Raw genomic sequence first — 19214 nt, forward strand, 5'->3', positions numbered from 1 at the left:
GTACATGTACATTTGTTTACCAGTACCTTTCCATTTTTCTTTCTTTTTCCTTTTCATTCTAGCAACAAGAGCAGATGAAGAAAACTATGCAGTCTCTTTTCCTAATGCGGTAATTGGCGACTGAAGGTCTGTTCTGTAATGATTCATTGAGCATTCTTATATCTCTACTTGTGTATAAAAATTTAAGTATTTCCTTTATAAAAATTCAAGTATTTCCTATCTTTACAAATAAGACATGAATTGATATAAACATGATTTTGTTAATGTACAGAGTGGGGGAAAAAGCAAGCTTGTTCCTAAACGTTTTTTTCGAAGCTTAAATTAATGCTGAACACTGAGTTGTTATTAGCTTTCAATGTAATCTGTATACCTGTAATCTAAACTTTGTCCTTATATGATATTTGTTTTGATTGGAGTATTTGAATTTTGATTGAGTTTCTTTGTATTTGTATTGAATGTCACTGTTCAGTTCAGAGACTGCTTCTAAAATGAAAAGAATATTGTACAGATAAAGCAAATATTGTCTGACATTATTGATATTTTCTTGGATTTAATTTTATATATTATTGATCAATATATTTAGTCATTAACTTAAAAAAATACATTATCACTTGGAACAAAATATATTTACAAAAATGAGACTGCATGCATCTATATGAAAACAAGTTTATATCTTTAATGTCATTTTGTGTCAAATGGTGTAAATACATGTGTAAATTAGTAAATTGTTTCTAGAACCTACATGTATGTAAATCTGCAATTTATAAATGAAAAATTTATTTACTATTCTATAGTTGAATTAAGCTACATTCATTTAAATCACTTCCATAAACTAAATTCAGGTTTGATAATTTTTGCTGAATTTGCAATGTATCTCTTATTTCATTTTCTATTTTTTTTGTTATAATTTCAGGCAATATTATTTTACATAAATAGAGCAATCCAGAAGATAATTTTTTCTCACTCGAATATTTTTTGTACATATTCCTGCAAGATATACCATTAATTTAGAATATATGATTTTTTTTGTGTAAGTGTGTGGGTGTTCTTTCTTGAAACTTCTGTTCTATTCTTGTTTTATATGAGTATGTGTTATTTATGTATCAGTATTGTTATATTTGAATATTTGTTGTTGCCAACAAAGATATGACTACGGAATATATTGAGTTTAATTAAGGATAAATGAGATTACATACCTTATTCTAGTATGACTTCAGATAGAGTTGGAAAAAATATATGAAGATATAGATATACAACCATTTCAATTTAAATGGTTATTTACAGTATTTATTTATGATACATAGTAATATATATTAATTTATAACTATTTGCTAATTCAAGATATATTTACCAAATATATACAAAAGCACTTCTAATGCTGGCAATGTTATAAGCATTGTGTCATTTGAATGGACATTTATGATATATAGAAATATACTTTATATGCTGATTTGTGAATATTTGCTAGTTAAAGATATAATTATTGATCAGAGCGTTACTTATTTTGGAATTGTTATGGACGTTTGATCAATATCTCTTGAGAAATTTTCATAATTTGGGAGTTTTAAATGTTTTTTCCCACTTTTTCGTAGCTTTTGAGATTGACCTGTGTATAGTCAGACCATCCTGTATACAATGTGTCCAAGAATAAACGAAACCGAGGTTTATCGATGATTTATCATAACTTCATCACAAATACAATAGACAAATGACCTACCATTGTAAAGCTTAGGGTCTCCTCATTCATTTGAAGAAATCAATATAACCCATACGTCACGCATGAATACATAAGAACAATTTAAAGAGAGGAAACCAAAAAGTCATTTGGCGAGCAATATCTGACATTCTCTTTAAGATTTTAAACATATTCGAATAGTTCATGAAAGAGGAGACCCTAAGCTTTAAAATGATGGGTCATTTATGAAATTTGATTAAGAATAAGTTATGATAAATCATCGATCGATCTCGGTTTCGTTTATTCTGGGACGCACTGTACAATAAATGGAGTTGATTTAACTTTTTCACCTTGCAGGCAATTCAAATGTTTATATATGTTTATACTGAACTCTTGTTTTAGAAAAAAAAGAAGTTTTACCAGTTAATTATTGACAAATTTGTCTGTTTTCTATTTAAACCTTTTGCTACTAACAGATTTATGAGAGGAAAAATTGCTCCACTTTTTCAGCCTTTAAAGGATTTAACTTGAAGACGATTCAAGAAGTGTTAAATGTTCATGTCTATGTATCATACATTCAGAATTTCAATTTTGTTTATACATAATTGTAAGAGTAGAGATTCAAACATGAAGTCTAATTATCAGTTTGTAAGTTTTCACGATTGCTTCTTGTAAATTCTCCTCACAAAATAGTTTCAAAATTTTCTTTATTTCCAGTAGGGAAATTCAATGGAAATAACCAACTTTTTTGTAGTGTACGTCCGACCTCCCCCCTTTCTCAATTTTGACCTCACTTCATGAACTATCCAAGTCAAGATAATTTTGAGAGCATCACAGATATGAAGCACAAAGCAGAAACATGGAGGATCCTTCATGGCAAGTGATTTATGTACATGCTGTATGAAATTGCCTAATAATTTTTGGCTTAAAGTTATTTCATGTATTTCATTGCAAAGTAGATTTTCATTACCATGTGAAAAGTTAAATATTTGTGTTTTATTTATCTGTTTTTATTGTAATTATTATTTTTATTATTTTTTGGGGGGAGGGGGGTAATAGAACAGAACTTTACAAGAATGTGCTGAATTTAAGTGTTTCATGATGGTTTTAATGCAGCATCAACACAGATCAACATGATGAGAAGTGTAGAAGTTTAAAGACAAGTTTGATATTAGCTTTTTGTTTTCTTTTGGCAAGAAAACAGTACCTTACAAGAATGTACTGAACTTTGTGTTTCATGATGTTTTTAATACAGCATCATAGCAGATTAACATGGTCTGAATAAAAGTACACTGGTGATATTCCCTAACTGATGAACTTTGATTTGATGGCCTACTTCAAATCACTAACACATGGCCAAAACCAAAATTTGAGTTGGAAGGTTATTCTGCTTCAATGACCTCTGGGGACCGTTTCATGAAAGTTGTCAGCTCTGACAAGTTGACTTTCACCAATTATAGGAACAGTCAGAGGCCATTGCCTCAGCCAATCAAAACTCAGGATTTCATTGAAATTGTCTCAGACACTGCAAACAACTCTCATGAAACACCCCCTGATTATAGACTATAGATGGTATATCATCAGTTTAACGACTCATTCAGTCATTAGTTAGGGGCTTCATTCCGTACCAGCATTATTGTTGATTCTATATAAAATGTTCAGTCTCAGTTGCCCCCTGGTAATTTGGCACCACGATACTCAAATTTAATGGGATATCATATAAGATTTCAATCTTTTTTTTTACTTATTGGTAGATAAGTTTATGTTCTTCCCCGAACTAGCTCAGATATATATATATATATATATAGTAACTATTATGTAATTATTTTTTTTATTTTTGGACCTAATATTGAATTGCTATTAACTGCAAATGTTTCTCTTAAAGTGTTATTAGCTTTACCTTGTAAAAGGTTTCAAATTCATTTGTCAGAATGGCCATTTGCGTTCCCTGATTCAAACGTTTTGAAGTTTTTGAATAAACCAAGTTGAAAATATAATAGTGAACTGCATAATTTTTTTCCTTAAATTCGTCTACTCTGAGGAATGGGTACATATAAAGGCCACCGCACACCTTACAACTGTTCGCGATCCTATTTTGGAACAAATCGCAATTTGCTCATTTTCTGAAATGTGAATGGACCATATCATTTTATTTGAGGTTAAAATTATTTGAAAGAATGCTAATATAACCATTTTGTAAAATTGTAAGCCGTTATTTTGGAGTAAAGGCCAAATTAGTTTCAAATCGTAGCCAATCGTACGACTGCTATGACGTCATTACGACTAGATATTAATTTTTTTTTATTCTAAGGATGATAGCATAGTCACAGATTTGAACATAGGTATCAGTATGATTTAGCAGTTAGATATTCCAAGTCTCAATATTAGCATCAAATTCTACTACGTTTTATTCCAAAACTGAGTCGCAGATCAATCGCAAGGTGTGCGGTCGCCTTAATACTATCAAAATGCTCAACAACCACACTATCAAAATGCTCAACAACCACAACGGAACAGTATAACAAAGGTCTGGTGTTATACAATATTTTATTGAATGTGATGTAACAGTACAATATTGTGCGAGACAGACAAACTTTTTATCGATTTCCGAGGTGTACTTCTACAGTTTATCACCGAGCCTCCTGGAACATAATTAATAACAAAGAAAACCCAACTTTTTGCATATGATAGTCACAAATGGCTGTGACCATCACATCAATACACTATCAATACCTTCACATTTTTTTAACATGTTAATTTCCTAACTCAAGATTAAAAATCTTGAAATTGACATGCCAATTTTTTATACATACAGTCAAATGTTTTATTCTGTACCTTTAATGCAACCAACATTCTTTTATGTTTGAAATTTCTTGGAACAAAAATTCATGATTTGATATTGATGAGAAACAAGAAGTTGTGCTTGCAAGGAAGGACAAACTCTTAGTACTGGTATACCTCAACATCTCTTAATTATTGCATGTAAATAACAGAAAGTATCTTGAGTTTATTTTCACAGGTCCAAGATCATGCTTCGATCACTGTGAATAAAAAAATGAAATTCTACATAATCATGATTCATTTCATCCATTCTCACAAAATCTGAATGCACACTAGGGGAAAAAAATAAGAAATAAAAATAAAACATTGTACCTGTATTAAATGAAGGGAATGAAATTCACATGTCACATTTCATGTGGAACACTCTTCAATTTCATGATATTTTGGTCAAATCACGTAACAGAATTCAGCTCATGTTCTACAGATCAGTTTTAATGTTCATTCACAATGTTTATATCAATGACCTTCATATTTCAAAGGAAGTTATTAACAATACCTTAATCGGTGATTGAGCCATTACTTACAAATTAACAAATCTTGTAATACACTAACATTTACATGTTTTTTTTTGCGTTCTCGCATTACAATTATACTTACAAATAAGCTGCTTTCGTAAATCAATTCATAGGAAAAAATAGGACCAACATAAATCCACACCATATACCTAATACTACAATTGAAAGCAAGGAAACATTTTACAAGAAATCCTGATTTGATAAAATGAAAAATCCTTATTCTTTGTGCACCTTTATGTGTTTCTTCACTTTCATGCTGTGCGCCATGAAAAATTCAAACTTCTACGCTATGCCCTCCACCACCTACAATGTGCGCTTAAAAAACGACAACATATATTCACACATATGTGCTTCATGTACTTTCGTTTGAAATGAAATTCAATGGCTGAAGAAATGATTATTATAAAGGAAGTTCAATGTTGAAATACCCTGTAACAATAGTTATACCTGACTGAAATGTGCTTGATCAAATACTGAATTCAAATTCAATGGATGTATCTCTTTTTAATCATTCAACAATGATAATGATGTATAATAATAAGAATAATAATAAAGGGTATTGTGCACATATCCACCTTGTTAGGTGCTCAAGGTGCTCCTATATTACCCGGCTAAGCTAGGCGTTCATAGCGCACACAGCTTTGTAAGGAATTAATTCCTACCAGTACCCATTTACCTCACCTGGGTTGAGTGCAGCACACTGTGGATCAGTTTCTTGCTGAAGGAAATTACGCCATGGCTGGGATTCGAACCAACGACACTCTGTTTCAAAGTCCGAAGACTAATCCACTGGGCCACAACGCTCCACATGATGATACAATTCCATGAAAATACTTATGGAATAAATGGGTTGTAAAAAAAAATACAATACTAATGTAGATTCTACTTGAATGGAAAATTTTTAAAGAAAGGGTCCTTTGCACTTTGCTTAATTGCCTCTTCTCAATACATTCCATTTTATACTTCCATGCATAACATAACATATTACTACCACACAGAGATAGTAAACTGTAGAAAAGGCACAATTTAAGTACTTCATATCACATACATTCCAAGACAGTATTATTCAAATATAGAAACTTACAAATAGCACAACCAAGATGTATTACATTTCATACGAAAATTTGTCAATATCAAATTTTCTCCAAAATTATAATCTATTTGCATGTGATAATTATGATCAATGTTTACATTTCTTTGATAACTACTTTCAATAAACAAATACATCTAACTTTCAATATTCATAGAATTCCTTCCTTTTGATACTTTTTTTTAATATATATCCACACAAATCATTATTTCAATTTCTATTTCAGCCAATAACACAGCACATATCCAAAAAATTCAGACTCTCATCTTTAGATTCATTGCAATTCATAAATTAAATTTTTGCTTGATCAGATGCTTTCAAATCCATTATATGTGTTGTGCTTTCTACACAGCCTCAGACTTCCCAAAATAGGTTGCAACCCCCCCCCAAAAAAAAAAAACCAACTGAAATACAGATAAATTATCATAATGCTTTAGTGAATACACTGCAAGTTTCCTCTACAAATTATTTCATTATTGCATCACTTTGGCCCAAATCCATTATCTTGCTGGCCTCCTGGAGTACGTCACATGACTAATTAATGTGATTGCAATGAATAATAATGAAAATAAACATGGATTTTTTTTTAAATTCACATATAACCTGAATACAGTCTGTTTACATTTTCTCTCTTAAAGACTAGTTCCATGTAACAAAAGTATCATTTACTTTTTTCAGATTGTTAATTTTTCTTTGCTTTGCAAATGAAAATATGCTCGTACACAACTAAGATAAAAACATCCATGTATAGAACATTCACTGTATGATGGAGGACTTGATGCGGTTAGCACCTTCGTTTAATATTTGCATATTTGATATGGGAGACTGCATTTTATGCAAATTCGTTACTGGCCACCATTCCAAATTTTTATTGGCAATCTAAATATCTTTATTTGGAGGACATTGATTCTTTCATTTGTGCTCACCATTCCTATTGTTAAACATGTATGGAATGTTTATTCATACAGTGTGGGGAAAAAAGTGCAGAATATTACTGAATACGCACACCTACTGGCTTTTTGCAAATTTACAAATTTAAAGGACAAGTCCAACCCAACAAGAAGTTGATCTGAATAAAATGAGAAAAATCCAACAAGCACAACACTGAAAATTTCATGAAAATTGGATGTTATATAAGAAAGTTATGACATTCTAAATTTTCGCTTAATTTCCCAAAAAAGTTCTGTACACATCCTGGTCAGTAGGGAAATGAGGAGACCGATGACATCATCCACTCACTTTTCTTTTGTATTTTATTACATGAAATATTCTAATTTTCTCCTGGTTAAGTGTAACAATGATTAGTTCCTCCCTGAACATGTGGCATTAGTATTGTTAAATACCATATGGTCCAGACAAGTTGGTCCTTATCGTCAAATGTGTAAAAAATGAAATATTGTATAAGTCAAACAATAAAAATCAAAAGAAATAGTGAGTGAAGGACATCATCGACTGTCTCATTATCATGTCACTGAATTGTGCATATCACTCTTTTGTGAAAAATAAGCGAAATGTTAAAATGTCATAACTTTTCTTATTTTACATCAGATTTTGATGAAATTTTCAGCATTATGCTAGTTTGATTTTTCTCTATTTATTCAAATCAATATTTTTTTTGGGTGGACTTGACCTTTAAAGTAGAGGGTTATAATCCATTCCCTAATGGAAATAGTTGGGCCGCGAAAAAAAGCCTGTGGGAATGGCAGAATCCACTAGTCAACATGTTGACAAAGATTCGTCTCTTTGATCATATTTCACATTCTGACAGTCCTTTTAATCATTGCATTATAAGCTTTTTACGCGTTCTCAACAATTTCGCTATGAAAGTCGAGTTTGATTGTTGATACGCATGTCATAATCCATTCCCTAATGGAAATAGTTGGGCCGTGAACAAAACCTGTGGGAATGGTAGAATCCACTATCAACATGTTGACAAAGATTCGTCTCTTTGATCATATTTCACATTCTGACAGTCCTGCATTGCATTATAAGCTTTTTACGCGTTCTCAACCATTTCACTATGAAAGTCGAGTTTGATTGTTGATACGCATGTCATTAGAACTGTTATAATAAACAAAAACAATTGAATACATAATGAAGTAATTGATGGCTTGAAGTACAATGAACAATTAATGATGATTGGCCAACTATCAGAAAGCCATTGCAAATGTTAAACATTTTTGGAAGCGACCCGTTTTTAACATGGACAACATGATATTTCTGAACAGAATTTTCTTCTTTGAGAAGTACAGGGATGACAAAAAAAATCACTGAATATTAGGGAATACATTACATACAATATATGTTTAAGTGATTACAGAGCGACCCTTCCCCCCCCCTCAATTTTCATACTTTTAAGTAAAGCAAACTTATGTTACACACTGAACAAAATCTAAATGAATTCAGTTTGTCTTGACCCATGCTACCATTGCTCAAAAGCCACAAAGAAAGTGTCGCTAAAAGCTTTTTCAAAGAAAGGGGCCATCAATGGCAAATTGAAATTGGTGTTTCATTGGTCAAGGAACTCTGAACAGTGCTCTGAAGGACATGTAAAAAAGTCTGAAATATAATTTCACAAAAGATGTGGACACTTTACTGTCTTAACCAGTTGTCTTCTAGAGCCTAGCAGTCCCAAAGCCTACTGGAGCTTAGTGGGTTGACCATACTGGCATTGTTACAAAACCTACGATTCCCAACTGAGAGGTGAAGATCTAAACTGATGCTGATAATGTATTGCTGACATTGTCAAGGGCTACACTGGATCTTACCTTACCAACTACCAAAGGATTCAGTAGTTGAAGCAGAAAAAAATATGATGCCACTCAAGTCTTGCTGACAAAGGTCACAGTAGCGTCACGCTTTTCAATTGCAAATCTAGCTAGGTTAGATTAAATTCCATTTCAAAGTTCATATTATTTGTACATAATGGTAGGCCTGTCCACTGTGTACTATCCCTGATGTCTTGTCAAGTACCAAAGAATCCAACTAATGATGCAAAAGTCTTGCTGATATTGTCAAAGGCCACTATAGCTTCTCTGCCTTTCAGAGGTAAATCAAGCCAAGTTAGATGCCATTCCATTTCTGTCCCAAGTACTCTGTCTTATCTGGCTAGGTTCACCCCTAATGTCTTGTCAAGTACCAAAGAATCCCATTGATGCAATTGAAGTGTTGCTGATATTGCCAAAGGCCACTATAGGTTCTATGCCTTGCCAAGTACCATAGCCAAGAGAGCCATCCTGACGTACATGCCGTATTCTGCTTGCCTGAAGTAGGCTGCTCTTGGGTCAGTATCGACAGCAGGGCTGCAAGAAAGAGATAGGGCCAGGCATTTAATACATTTATCAAATAGCAGAGGACATAAAGAAAGAACAAAACAAAACTAGTAAAATGTCATTTCACAAGACTAAAAAGTAAAAGGAAAGAGGAAAAGCATCACAGGTCCCCCCAATTTACACAAAGCTATTGCCCCATTCATCTCCACTTTTCCTTGTAGTATTGGTCGGCCTTGAACTAAAAATTATGTTAAGAAAAGTGAAAGTTTTTTTTTCTCAAAATATTCCTGCTTTTTTTTACCAGGTCTTCAAACAAGGCTTATTAAGGGAATTGCACAATAACAAAAGACTTATCAAGCCTAGTGGGTGTTTCATAAAGCTGTTTGTAAAATTACGCACAACTTTACGCACAACTGGAACATGATCTTAGGTGCTAGGCCAGCTACATAGGGATATATCATGTAGCACAAAAAAGGATCACCAGTCATGCGTAAAGTCATTCTTAACTTAAGAACAGCTTTATGAAACACCCACCAGCTCCTGGCTGGCATGCCATCAGACCTTACCTGATTTCATCAACCCTAGGAAGTGGGTGAAGCACAACCATCTTTTCCTTGGCCTTGGTCATTGTGTTAGTGGTCAAGATGAAGTGACCGGATACCTAGAGAAATGAAGAATGGGACACACAACATTAACCCATGAATGTACTGAACACAACTCTCATGATGCCCAAATTAATCTTCTACTGATCCTTAAATTGACAACCATTTTTTCCCCATCAATTTTCAGACATAAATATGAAATAGAGAATAAAATATATGAAATATATGAGAACAAATATAAAATATATGAGAAAAAATATAAAATATAGATATCCTCCAAGTCAGAATTAATGATAAATTTTAATTAAATGAAAAAGTTACAATTTGCATTTTAAAACGAAGAAATATATGGTGACCATGGGTGAATATAAGGTGAAAATGCATGTGTGGTATGAAATTTCTCTGCATCCCTACGACACACAACATTTTCACCTCTTATTCACCCATTGTAGTTCATCATCTATTTGGACAGCAGGTTGAAAAATTTTGTGAAAATTGCAGATTTTTTGGGGGGCAGGGAATGGCCCCTAACACCAATGGTGTTTCATAAAGCTGTTTTATGCACAACTTTCTACTCGACTTGTAGCCCTTTTTCAAGTATTAAAGCATTTTGTTTCCTATTTGCTATAGTTTAATCCCTACATTTAAGATTAAAATTCTCCATTATTAGCAAATATCTAAAGGGAAAATTCAATATTTTCAAAGCTAGATTAGGGTTACATGAACAGAGTTTCATTAAAGGGATGGTCTGGGCTGAAAATATTTATATCTTAATACATAGAGTAGGAATCACTGAGCAAAATGCCGAAAATTTCATCAAAATCGGATAACAAATAATAAAGTTTGAAGTTAAGCAATGTTTTGTGAAAATACGTCTTCATGAATATTCATTAGGTGGGTTGATGATGTCACATCTCCACTTTCCGTTTTTCTAATGTTATTACATAAAATCTTAATTTGTTCATGATTTCATACTCATGTGAATAATATGTCTCCCTTAAAGTGGAATAAGTTACAGCAATAAATATCTAATGCACTAAATCAGTTGTAAATTTAATTTTTATAGTTCTTGGAGGAAAAAAATTGAATAAACCTAATTTTATATAATAAGATACAAAAGAAGTGGGGATGTGACATCATCAGCCCACCTTATGAATATTTATGACGACTGTTTTCACAAGATAACTTTTTTATTTGTTATCCGATTTTTGATGAAATTTTTTGCATTTTGCTCAGTGAATTCTACTCTATTTATTAAGCTATAAATACTTTCAGCCTGGACCATCCCTTTAAGGTAGCCTTTAATATTAGATGGATTTTTTTTTTAGAAAGGATGGAATAATAAAATGGCATTAGAAGTGAAAACAATGCTCTATTTATGGGTACCTTATTGTATTCTTCCATACTCTCAAATCTCTCTCTTTGGATTCGTGTCATGTAAAGGACGTCTGTGTTGGGCAAGGCCTCTTCAATGGTGGCATATTCTTCCTGCAGACGGATAAGAATCAGACAAGATCATGTGATATTGTTGGGATTGCACACTTATCATAAGCACACAAATTATCTCACTCTTTAACAAAAATTATTATTCATTTGGCAAAATGAAGATGTAGTAATACAAAGAATACATAACATTTCAGAGAACAAAGTCTTAACCCTAATTCTCCCAGAGGGGGGCCATAATGCCCCCCCCCTCAACAATTTCCACGATATATCTGCTGCGCGAATTTTTTTCCCCTCCTAGCTCACTGACTTTTTACATTCAAGTCTCGCGCAAATTTTGAGACCAAAGTTGTGACGCCCGGGTACGCGGTTACGACATTACGCAACATTACGCAAGTGCATGTCAGACCCAAAATTGCTCATAAACGTGATTTCATGTACAAATCCAATGCAAATTGCGTATTTAGCCAAAATTCATAAATGTATCATTATTTCTACTTTTACTGATTAAACTTATTCAATTTTGCCTTGTTTATGATCAGAATTATGTCTGGAACAATTTCCATTGAAAAAACAATAAAAAACAAAAAGTAAAAAAACAAAGAAATACATAAGAAATTCATAAAACAATAAAATACATAAAAAATTTATTTCCAAACCAAAGTTTTTTTGAATTACGATTGTTAAGAATGCTACAAAGAAAATTTTTACCAAAAATTAGCATTCTAGGAGCTTTATTTAGTGAATTAGAGCAAAAAGTATGATTTATGCATAAATTAGCATAATTAATTCATATAAAATAAAATCTCATTATTTTGGAAAATTTTACCATACAGCCTTGTAGATTACATCGCACACTACCACCATGCAAATTTTTGCGTCGCTCGCGCGATCGGCGGCCGAGATCTTAATGGCCCCCCCCCCCGGGAATGACAAGAATCAAAATACCCCGGGAGATTTAGGGTTAAGAAGACATAAATATAAGGCAATATGTCGAGATCGAAGCCAAAATACCGCCATTTCCCATGCTCGATGTGGCTGAAATCCAGCTTAAGGATCAATTCAGTTGGATATTGGATATCTGAGTTCAATTTACGCATGGAGGTAAATAATTCACGTTGTCTAATTGTTTATTTGGTAATTTTCAGCTTCCAATCTATTCTGTTTTAGCCATCAACCCAGACCGGCTTTGCCAAGGGGAAATCCCCCGCCCCGCCCAACTCGCCAGGCTCCGAGTTCCAGCCCGGCTCAGCTCCCAACATTAGCAAGAATTGTCTGAAATCTATAAGTAAAACTGACCTGTGGAATGCCTCTGTTCTTGACATATTCCTTGACCTTGGCCGGCATCTTGAGACTATCCGGTGAGACGTAGCGCAGATTGACCCGATAGAGGGTCAGTAGTCTGGCCAGGGAATGGACAGTGCGACCGTGCTTCAGGTCACCAACCATTGTGATCTGTGTAGAATGCGGGGTGAAAACACAAAGAATGGAGTGCCTACTGAATCTACCAATAGTTTGTTTGGTATCTTAAATACAGTCTTTTTCCTTATAAATCATTAATGATATATGTTACTGGATAAGAATAATTTGATTAATGATTGACATGATCATTTAAAAACTCTTATCCCATCAGAGGCCTGCAAAGATATTCAACAAATATTTCAAGAAATAAGAATTGAACAAAATATCAGACAAACGTGAGTAAATTTCTGAAGCACAATGACCACATCACATACCCACATGAATCAGAAATGAATTTGTTAATACACCATTTCCATTGCAGTTTAGAATTAGAATACACATAACAGATTCTTATTTTAAAGTGATTTAAACTTGGAAATAGATCTAAAGCATTACTTCCAATGTGCATAGACATTAATATTCTAGTTGGAAATTTCACTAACCCCCAAAATACTATACTGACAATTATTTAAAAAAAATCTATCTTCACTCACTTGCTTTAAAAGAAAATCGTTCAATTTGCCAATTTGAGCGTAGTGATCTTACCGTTAACCCGTTGACTGTACCGATCTCCTCACGGATTGTGAAGATATCCAGCAGAGCTTGGGTTGGATGCTCCCCGACTCCGTCACCAGCGTTGATGATTGGTTTGCGACAGACCTTAGAGGCTGCTTCCACCGCCCCAGGCTGAGGATGGCGAAGGACTATTACATCAGCATAGCTTGCCATCATCTGTACGGTATCTGCAAATGAACATATTAATTTGGAAATTGAAAAAAAAGAAGTTTATTTTGATACATGATTATAATAATTATCTGCTTTTACATAGTGCTTATACATCGGAACGACGTGTCTAAGCGCTTTACAGATATATTATTATCCCGGTCACCGGATTCAGTCAGTCAGTCCCGCAGACAATGTAAGCACATCCTCCACTCCCTGGGGAGTATTCCAGTCAGTTGGCGGTGAGGCGCATACAGTACCGGACAAGCTACAATGATTTTTTTTTACATCCTACCAAGTACCCATTTAGCACCCGGGTCCAGAGTGGCAAAGTAGGGATTAACGTCTTGCCAGAGTTTGCCAGACCGCGGTGGGATTAGAACACACGACCCTCTGATTACAAGGCAAAAGTCGGAACCACTACCCCACTGCTCCTATGGCTGTGAATCATACAAATTCCTGTTGAGGGTATCTTGAAAGTACTTGTCAGATGTTCTATACAACCATTACAATACTTAGTAACAGTCAGACATCTGTGTTTCTTGGTCAATCAATCATCAGGTGACAAGTGTTCATGAAATGCTCTGCTAAACATTGTGAGAGACGATTTCCTAATACAGTCCGACCTCTCTTATCTGGACAGGTTGGGACCAGCATCAATCCGGATAAGGGATTTATCCGGATCTGGGAGACCCAATATTAATTATATGCAGCTGCCTCCCCTATGGTAGCTACACATAATCTATAATTGTATTGGGCATACGCAGACAGTATTCACTTTAGTGTCAGTGCAAATTATAGGCGTTTTTACGGAAATGAAATTGATTGGTTACCAAAACTCTTGGATAATTTACCTGCTAAAATGATTGAGGTAAACATCGAGCATACCTCGAAAGAAAAAGAATGGCTCACTATAATAAAAACAAATTTTGAAATGGATCACTGCGGTGAGCATCCTAGAAGCTTTGCAAAATCAGCCATTGTTATGACTGTAGGATGAAACATGATAGATGGCTCCTTACGTATCGGGCCCACAGAGATATGATCTTACGTACCTAGTGAGACATACGTGTGTTGCTTTTTCCCACAAAAGAAAGAGAACGTGATAAAATTGTCATGCTGCACCCTGATTTACTGGAAAATTATCCTGTGTAAGTTCTTTTGGTGATTTGGGTAAGATATTTTCATAAAAAATAATGTGGTTGTAGGTAGTTTCTATTGGAAAATGTATGTAATCAAAGTGAGTTTGCATAGGAATTTTGAGTTAGATTAAAATCTCATTACCCACGTACTAGAGTGAAAAAAAAAATCTCAGCAAGTGTGCGTTCGGATAGTGGAGAGATCCGGATAGGCCGGATAAGAGAGGTCGGACTGTACATGTATATCGATCATGAAAAATGTCTGCGCAAGTGAAATTGATTGGTTCAAAGCACCTTATGTAATGAAATACATCTCCAACAAGCTTCATCCAGGTGGGATATTTGGGCACATCTAACGTTGTGACCCATAAATAATACAGCTGTTTATGCAAACTATTTGTGGTGCATGATAAACCAAACACAATTCAATTCAATTAAAGGTTTATTAAAAACATGAGTCGCAGCAAAATGGCTGAATTGGTCATGTATACAAAGTAAAAACAATTAAAAACAAAACAATTTCGAATTAGTGTATGCTGCAATGTGCCACAATTATTTTCTGTGCATCTATTGGCTTCAAGTGATACATCTTTTCTACATGCAGAATTTATAGATTCAGGTTTAATGGCAATACCAACACAATGTGTAATGTAAGTGTTATGAAAATTAATCTGTAAACTTAACAATAATAATAATATAGAGTATTTCTCAAGCGCCAAATCCACATTGATTATGTGCTGAAGGTGCTGTGAAAAGGAAATAAGAGAAAAAATTACATGAAACAGGAAGGGACAAGGATAAAAGGACAGTCATGACAATGAAAGGAAACTACTGGAAGGCAACTTTAAACAAATGGGTTTGTAGAGTAAGTTTGAAATTATTGATATTTGAAATACTACAAATGGAATATGGCAACTGATTCCATAAGGATGTCCCAGCATGTGCAAATGACCGATCCCCCACGATTTCTTGGATTTAGGAACTGTAAGCAATTTTGAATCAGAAGATCTTAAATGTCGAGGAGGATTGTATGGCATCAACAAATTAATATTATATTCTGGGGCAGATCCATGGATACAGTGTATAACTAACAATAATAACTTATATTAAATGGTAGGATTTGTTTTCTCAATGTTATTCATTTGATCTATGGATTGAATTAAGAAGTAAATGGAGTAAAAAAATTTCAACTTATTTGCAAGGGGGTGTTTTAAGATTTGAAGCACGACTTGGAGTCGCCCTTACATGTCCAGTTGCATGTGGTATAAAGCAATTGCTCCTAAGTGGGGTTTTTGGTAAAAGGTAATGCTATTACACAAGGCTCATACTCCATGTACCCAACATACCTGATAGTGTCTCTCCTTTAGAATGAGATGAGGTGCTCTCATTAAACTTGATGACACTGCCTCCAAGACGCTGTGCTCCGGCCTGGAATGATGATGAAGTCCTTGTGCTTCCCTCGTAGAACATCAGGCTCACAACCTTACCCTGGTTAAAATTGCAGTTTTGTTAATAATAATATGCAAGATCTATATAACACTTACTACAAATGCTTCTAAGCACTGCATACTATTGCCCCGGCTTTAGCAAGGCTATCCTCATCAGACACTCGAGCATTCAAGGAATTTCTTCCTAACCGGTACAACACCTTGGTGGAGAGTGGCAAATGTAGATTAACACCTCGCCAAAGGACGTTAGTGCTGTTATGGGATTAGAACCCCAGACCTTGTGGTTCAAAGTCCAGAGACTTATCCACTGAGCCACAACATCTCAATGTAAGAAAATTTTGTTCAAAGCTGATTATACTGTAAGGGCAATACCTCATGTAATATTTTTACAATGCATACTAACTTCAATTAAATTTGTGATATGGAAATAAAGGAAAACATCCATGGCCAGTTCAAGAAAATAGTTAACTTTTTTTATATAATCTGGGGATCAAGTACCATTTTATTCGACAGTGCTTCTGCCAATCAAATTCAAGGAAAGTTGTCAGATCTGACAACTAGTCGGATGAAAATGTTGATGACAACGCTCCCCTGAACCCTAATTGTCTTCCATTCTTAAGTCAATTCATGATACAGTCAAGCCATTAGTACTTGAGAGCATTACAACTTGATGATAATATGAGCTACAAAACAGAAGAGATCAGTTCAGAAAGGTCCCACAAATAGGGGTCTGACATGTATATCTTATGGAATTGCCTTAATGAGGCTAATTAAAATTGAGGTATTTTCAGTTCGGTTCTAAATGCCAGTGAAAACTAGCACTGAGTTGGAAATGGGTTGGTTAATATTGGGTTGTTTCCCATTTGGTGTAACACAAGCTGGTGCTGAGGCTGGAGTAATACTAACGCCATAACTCATCAGATTGTACAATGAGGTTGGCTAACGCATAGTTGTTAAATTTCAGAGTTAGAAATTGGTGTCGGTACTGGGGCAATAATACCAGCACAAAGACACCGAGTTCAAAATGAGGATTGATGTCACTCAATGCCAAGCTTTCAATATGAGTGGAATAAGTTTTAATCTAAGATTTGTGGTGGGACTAAGTTCAGCCACATGGTTTGGTTTCTCCATACTACCCCCAACAGCAGCATCACAAGCACTAGCAAGAACACCAACACCTACACTGACATTAATACTAACACCAACATCAGACTTTACATAAAGAGCAACAGCAGCAACACAAGTACCAGCAAGAACACCAATACCAACATCAGACTTTACACCAAGAGCAACAGCAGCAACACAAGTACTAGCAAAAACACCTACAATAACACCAACACCCCTAGCACCAATAATAACACTCTCGTGAATCACCCACTAGAGTACATGATATTTGCATCATCACTTTAGAAGAGCACCAAGAGGGTTTTTACAATGAAACCACCTACATAAATCACCAAGAGAGATATTGAGGCCAAAATACAACAAGTATAACTTTCTTTAGTCATTTGTTTCCTCCAGCTTACCTTAAGAATGGAATAATCCAAGTTCTTCCTCATGTTGTGAGTGATGTTGAACAGGTTGTGAAGCTGTCAAATATAAAAGACAAACAGAAGAATAATCAATAACAATTTCATCATGATAGTCTTAAACGTGAGACATCATAAAGCCTTTATGGGTTTTCCCAAACAAAAATTGTCTGCTTTTACTTCAGGAAAATGATGGATAGGAATTTAAAAAAATCTAAAATGCTAAAACCTGGGAGGGAGAGGTGGAGGAGGAAGGAAGAAGGAAGAGGAGGAAGAAGAGGAAGTGGAAAAGAAAATGTGGGTGAAAAAAGGAAGGAAAAAATAATCACCTTACATGAGGAAGAGGAATATTGCTATTATTGTTGATGTTTGTTGTTATTATCAAATTAGCAGTAGTAGTCTAAACATATCTACAGAAAAAGGCCGTGAGGATCATTTGTAATAGCCCTTATAATGCCCATACCTTGCCACATTTTCATAATCTTCATTTACTTACTTTGTCTGATGTAAATAAGTTTAACATCGCAATATTTATGTATCTTTGTTCCAAATCACTTATTCCTGAATCCATTATGTCTAAATTTTGCCTTAATTTTTCTATTCATCAACACAATACCCGCAGTTTATTTGATTATCATTTACCACGAGTACGTACCTCAGTTTCCCATAACTCAATTTATTTTCAAGGACCTATTCTTTGGAATAATTTACCGCATTAAAACATTAAAACATGCCGAACCCTCAATTCTTTTAAACGTTATTACAAATTTCATCTTTTAAGTTTGTATTCTTAATTTGCATGTATAACTACGCTATATTTTTTAATGTATGAGTTAATATATGTTTTCATTTATGTCATCTTTTTTTAAATATTTCTTGATTTTGTCCTATAGTTGTTGGGTCAACGCTCAATAAGGCTATCTGCTCTTTTTTGTTGGCCCCTCATTCTCATAAATATGTTTTTTGTATGTTCTCACAGTGTTTTACTTTTGTACCTTATGTATGTTTTTTCATGTTTTTATTGAGAGTGTAAATAAATTGAAATTGAAATATCACACATTGTTTTGCTCTTAATCCATCCACCACCATGGGGTGTACAACATAAAGTGATACCCTTAAAGGACAAGTCCATCCCACCAAAAAATTGATTTGAATAAAAAGAGAAAAATCCAACAAGCATAACACTCAAAATTTCATCAAAATCGGATGTAAAATAAGAAAGCCATGACATTTTAAATTTTCGCTTAATTTCACAAAATAGTTATATGCACATCCTGGTCAGTATGCAAATGAGGAGACCGATGACATCATCCACTCACTATTTTTGTATTTCATTATACGAAATATGAAACATTCTAATTTTCTCTTCATTGACAAGTGAAACAATGATTAATTCCTCCTGAACATGTGGAATTAGCATTAATACTATCTGGTTTAGTCAAGTTGGTCCACATTGTCAAATCTGTAAAAAATGAA

The 19214-nt window shown here is 34.1% G+C and overlaps 2 protein-coding genes across 2 annotated transcripts in view; one reads left to right on the forward strand and one right to left on the reverse strand.

The window, feature by feature from the left end:
* Positions 1-589, forward strand: part of LOC121431287 — a 55194-nt gene extending 54605 nt beyond the window's left edge. Inside the window, exon 31 of the mRNA XM_041628795.1 lies at positions 63-589. Coding sequence (XP_041484729.1) covers positions 63-113 — 51 coding nt within the window. The 3' untranslated portion in view covers positions 114-589. The remainder of the gene's footprint in view (positions 1-62) is intronic.
* An 8006-nt stretch (positions 590-8595) lies between these two features.
* Positions 8596-19214, reverse strand: part of LOC121430504 (CAD protein-like) — a 68957-nt gene continuing 58338 nt past the window's right edge. The window contains exons 33-39 of the mRNA XM_041627786.1: positions 17736-17798; positions 16108-16249; positions 13446-13642; positions 12738-12893; positions 11382-11483; positions 9960-10054; positions 8596-9423 (exon numbers count right to left, since the gene is read on the reverse strand). Of these exons, the coding sequence (XP_041483720.1) occupies positions 9321-9423; positions 9960-10054; positions 11382-11483; positions 12738-12893; positions 13446-13642; positions 16108-16249; positions 17736-17798 (858 nt within the window). The 3' untranslated portion in view covers positions 8596-9320. The remainder of the gene's footprint in view (positions 9424-9959; positions 10055-11381; positions 11484-12737; positions 12894-13445; positions 13643-16107; positions 16250-17735; positions 17799-19214) is intronic.

This window comes from Lytechinus variegatus, chromosome 17 (genome assembly GCF_018143015.1).
Source record: "Lytechinus variegatus isolate NC3 chromosome 17, Lvar_3.0, whole genome shotgun sequence".
Taxonomy (NCBI): domain Eukaryota; kingdom Metazoa; phylum Echinodermata; class Echinoidea; order Temnopleuroida; family Toxopneustidae; genus Lytechinus; species Lytechinus variegatus.